The 4,084-nt window shown below is 50.0% G+C and overlaps 1 protein-coding gene across 1 annotated transcript; it reads left to right on the top strand.

Moving 5' to 3' along the window:
• Positions 1-482: 482 nt before the first annotated feature.
• On the top strand, positions 483-3,062 carry LOC119299357. The gene is made up of 3 exons (XM_037576593.1): positions 483-530; positions 1,979-2,306; positions 2,382-3,062. Exons 1-3 carry the CDS (start codon positions 483-485, stop codon positions 2,561-2,563), a joined length of 558 nt encoding a protein of 185 aa, XP_037432490.1. The 3' UTR covers positions 2,564-3,062.
• The last annotated feature ends 1,022 nt before the right edge of the window (positions 3,063-4,084 follow it).

Raw genomic sequence — 4,084 nt, forward strand, 5'->3', positions numbered from 1 at the left:
AAACAGGCCCCAAAATGGGATCTCGTGGATACAAAAAGTTGCGGCGGTGGAATTAGGTTTTTGGCTCCTGTTCTGATCGTTTGAGGGTACGTGTGTATATATAGGAGGAAGGAGTATGTCGGTGGAGCACCGAGGGGCCCACGAGGCAGGGGGCACGCCCTAGGGGGGGGGGCGCCCCCCACCCTCGTGACCACCTATTTGATCCCTTGCAGTAGGGCCCAAGTCTCCTGGATCATGTTCGGTGAGAAAATCACGTTTCCAAAGATTTTATTCTGTTTGGACTCCGTTTGATATTCTGTTTATCTGAGACACTGAAATAGGCAAAAAACATCAATTCTGGGCTGGGCCTCCGGTTAATAGGTTAGTCCCAAAAATAATATAAAAGTGGAAAATAAAGCCCAATATAGTCCAAAACAGTAGATAATATAGCATGGAGCAATAAAAAAAATTATAGATACGTTGGAGACGTATCAGCCGCCGCCATGACCTCCTGGTCGCGACTCCTCACGGTGCCGATGACCACCCGTCCGGTAACCAAACCCGTGTTCACTTCACCTAAAGGTATGCTCACACCTCTCTCCCTTTATATTGCACCACCGCTAGCTGATGTATTGATGTAGGGTGGAACCCTAGATGGCCGATCTTTCACGAAAGGAGCGGGTCCCACGATGAACACGAAGAACACAAGGGGAAAACACGAAGGGAAATACAAGAGAAAACACTCAAACCAACAAGATATGGTCACACATATGCTAGATCCGAGTACACATAGAGATCACACAGTCCAAATCCAACAAGGGACGATACATAGGGTAACCGATTCTTCTCCGTGAGGAGGTCTTGAGGTCTTCCCGTTAGGGGTCTTGAATCCAAGTGGATCTTCTCCGAAGAGGTGTCGGTCCCTCGTGGTGGAGTAGATCCGGATGGATGAGCGAGGCTCTATCTCACAAATGAGCTATCACAACGCTAACCCTAACTAAGAGGAGGTGGGGAGTATATATAGTCTAGGGCCACAAAGGGGTAAGTGGGAGAGAGTTTACATGGGCTCTTGGCCCGTAGCTGCGTAGGGGAGACGGATGTCCGGGTTGGGGACCGGATGTCCGACGGCTCGTGAGGAGACGGATGTCCGGGCTAGACTTGCCCGCTCCTGTGCTCTCTGGATAGGTGGGGCCAGATGTCTGGGCGAAGGTGTGACGCCCCAAGACCGACGCTCCAGATGCCTTCCATGTATTTGCGTTTTGCAGCGTGAATTGTTTATTTGTTGCATTGCATCATGTCATCATGCCATTAATTTCTTTGCAACCTTTTTTAAACTCACTAAATAAATTGCATGGATCTTTGATCCATTTAAATCGAGGAAATTCACATGGTGATTTCTCTTTATAACATATCCTCCCAATACTTAGGGAGCTATACTAAACCATTCCTTTGGCTTGGAATCACCATAACACTTTTGCTCTGTTCTTCGAATTTCCTTTTATCCAACTCAACTTCAATTCTTCCTTTGGGGCCTTTTAGTAAAATTGAGTTGCAATTTTACTTTATCCATAAATGTTCCAAATCTGCCCGTAAATCACATCTGGTGTGTAGGGTCACCTCCTGCAGTTTCAACCCATTTGGAAATTATTTGAATGGGTTTCGAAATTCAAACTTGCCGAGTTAAATCCAACGCGTGTGGATTTTACTTCCTCTAAAAATCCTCGGGCGATTTTTGTCAAATTCCTCGTATTTTTGTGAGTCTAGGGAAATAATCCCCATGCTCAAATTTTTGTTCACTTATTTCTTCTCTCTCTTCTCTTTCTTTGCTTTTATGTTTTTGAAAGAGTTTTAAAGAAGAGAAGAGAGAGGGAGAAGGAAGCCCATCAGGAAGGCTCGACCTGTTTTCCCAAGGCCCCACCTAGGCCCAGCTCCGGCAGCCTCCTCCCGAACCCTAGCTAACCTAGCCCGACCCCCCGCACCCCTCCTCCTCGTTCCTCAGCGCCACACTTCTCTTCACGATCCTCTCGCCCGAGGCCTCGATCCCTTCCTCCGCTTCCACCACCAGCGCTCGCCTCCGCCCGTGGACCTCCGCAGCAAGGCCCATCTGTGTCGCCCCCGCAGGTTCCTGCCCTGCCTCGAGCGCCCCCGCGCCGGAAGCCGCCTCCCATGGCGCCCCATCCGCGCCGCGGGACCTCCCCATCGCCAGCTCCGCTGCCGCCTCTCCACTGCCCCGAGCATCTGGCGCGACCAGCACCCGACCAGCAGGTCGCCAGCGTGCCCGATGCCTCCTCCTCACGCATGCCTGGCCGCGCCGCCGGACCCCGCAGGTCACCGACCCTTTCTTCCCGCCCTCCGGTCCTCCTCTATTTTCCTCTCTCTCAATCACGCGCTCTCTCTCTCAGGGTCGAACAAGGACGCCGCCACCCCATGGAACCTTCTCCGCCTGGAGCTTCGTCACCTGCAGCCGCGTCCCCGCCAGACCTCCGCCTCGCCCCGCTTGTCTGCTACCGCCGTGTGCTGTTGTCCCCAGCGCCTCCAGCCGCGCGCCCCTGCCTTCGTTGCCGTTGACCGAGCTCCACCGTGACCTCAAGGCCAGGGGCGCCCTGCCTCCATGTCCATTCTGTGCTCCGTCGCCCATGGCCGAGCACCTCAAGACTAAGCCCATTTTCCCTTTGATGTGAACGGTTACACGAGCATGACCCAGATTCAAAACGCAAGACGATGCCTCCGTTGCACCCATCCCGAGAAGGAGCATTTTGGATTTGTCAAGTACGACTACATGGTGATGCGCTAAGTTCCTCTACCGCCATCTTTGGAATCCCAAGACCGCCAAGTACCTCGACGCCCGATGTCTAGAACAATTACCGTCGACGTGTACGACTACAATGTAAACATGTACATGACGACCTCGGGGATCTATGTTGTGCCAAGTACCTCCACGATGACTCGGACATCTACAGAAAAACATGTACCACTACCGTCGAGAACCGATAGTACCACTACTACTACCATCGCGGGAACGACTACTTCCACTACCTCCCTCGACGAACTCGAACCGCTTCGTAAACGCGCACTTCGAAGGTATAACCGCCGAGACGACCGCCCGTGAACGAATGCATGTGTGTTGTATGAGATGCATGTTTAGATGTTGTGTATCCGCCCGTGAAAGTTAGTCGTTCCTCCTTGTTTGCCATGCCATCGTCCCGTGTGAACCCGGTATCCGGGATCACCCCACCATCCTTGCACGACACGCTCCCACCATACTCCCTTTTGTACCGGTATCTCCATGAGCTACCGGAACCAAGATGTTTCCATGGCATCATTTTTGGAATGTTGCCGTGGCACCCCTTTCTTTCCGCCGTGGTGACAAAATGCTCCATATCTTATAACATGCCAACATCTTCATAAAAATTGCATCCAACCATGAATATGTCATCCGCATCATGATAACAACATTTAAAATGCTTAAAAATTATTGTTTGCATCAAATTGCTATATGCACATGTGGGGATTTACTGAAATTGTTGTTTGTTGTTCCGGCCTCATTTAAACTTGCCTAGATAGGTAGTTTTCATATGCTTCACCTTTTGCCATGTTTAACAACATTTAATATTGTTGTGTACATAAACGGGAGAGAACTAAATAATTGTTGTGGTGTTTCATCAATATGCAACTCGTTGCATATTGAGCTCCACTTAACTTGTAGTATTGGTTGTGCACTTTGCCATGCCATGAATCATTAAAATGGACATGCATCATCCTTGATTGTGCATCATGCCATGTTTATGTGATGGTTGTTTACCGTGTGTTTGCTTCTTTTCGGTTGTGCTTCTTATCGATAGTTCCTGTTACGTTGCGATTGTGAGGATCCGTTCGACTACGTTGGCTTGTCTTCTTCATGGACTCGTTCTTCTTCCTAGCGGGATTTTAGGCAAGATGGCCGTCACCTTGGATCTCACTACTATCTTTGCTATGCTAGTTGTCTCGATGCTATCACTATGTCACGCTACCTACCACTTGTTTATCAATCCTCCCAAATTGCCATGATAGCCACTAACATTTTCCACCATCCCAGCAAACCGTTGTTTGGCTATGTTACCGCTTT

This window comes from Triticum dicoccoides, chromosome 5A (assembly GCF_002162155.2).
Source record: "Triticum dicoccoides isolate Atlit2015 ecotype Zavitan chromosome 5A, WEW_v2.0, whole genome shotgun sequence".
Taxonomy (NCBI): domain Eukaryota; kingdom Viridiplantae; phylum Streptophyta; class Magnoliopsida; order Poales; family Poaceae; genus Triticum; species Triticum dicoccoides.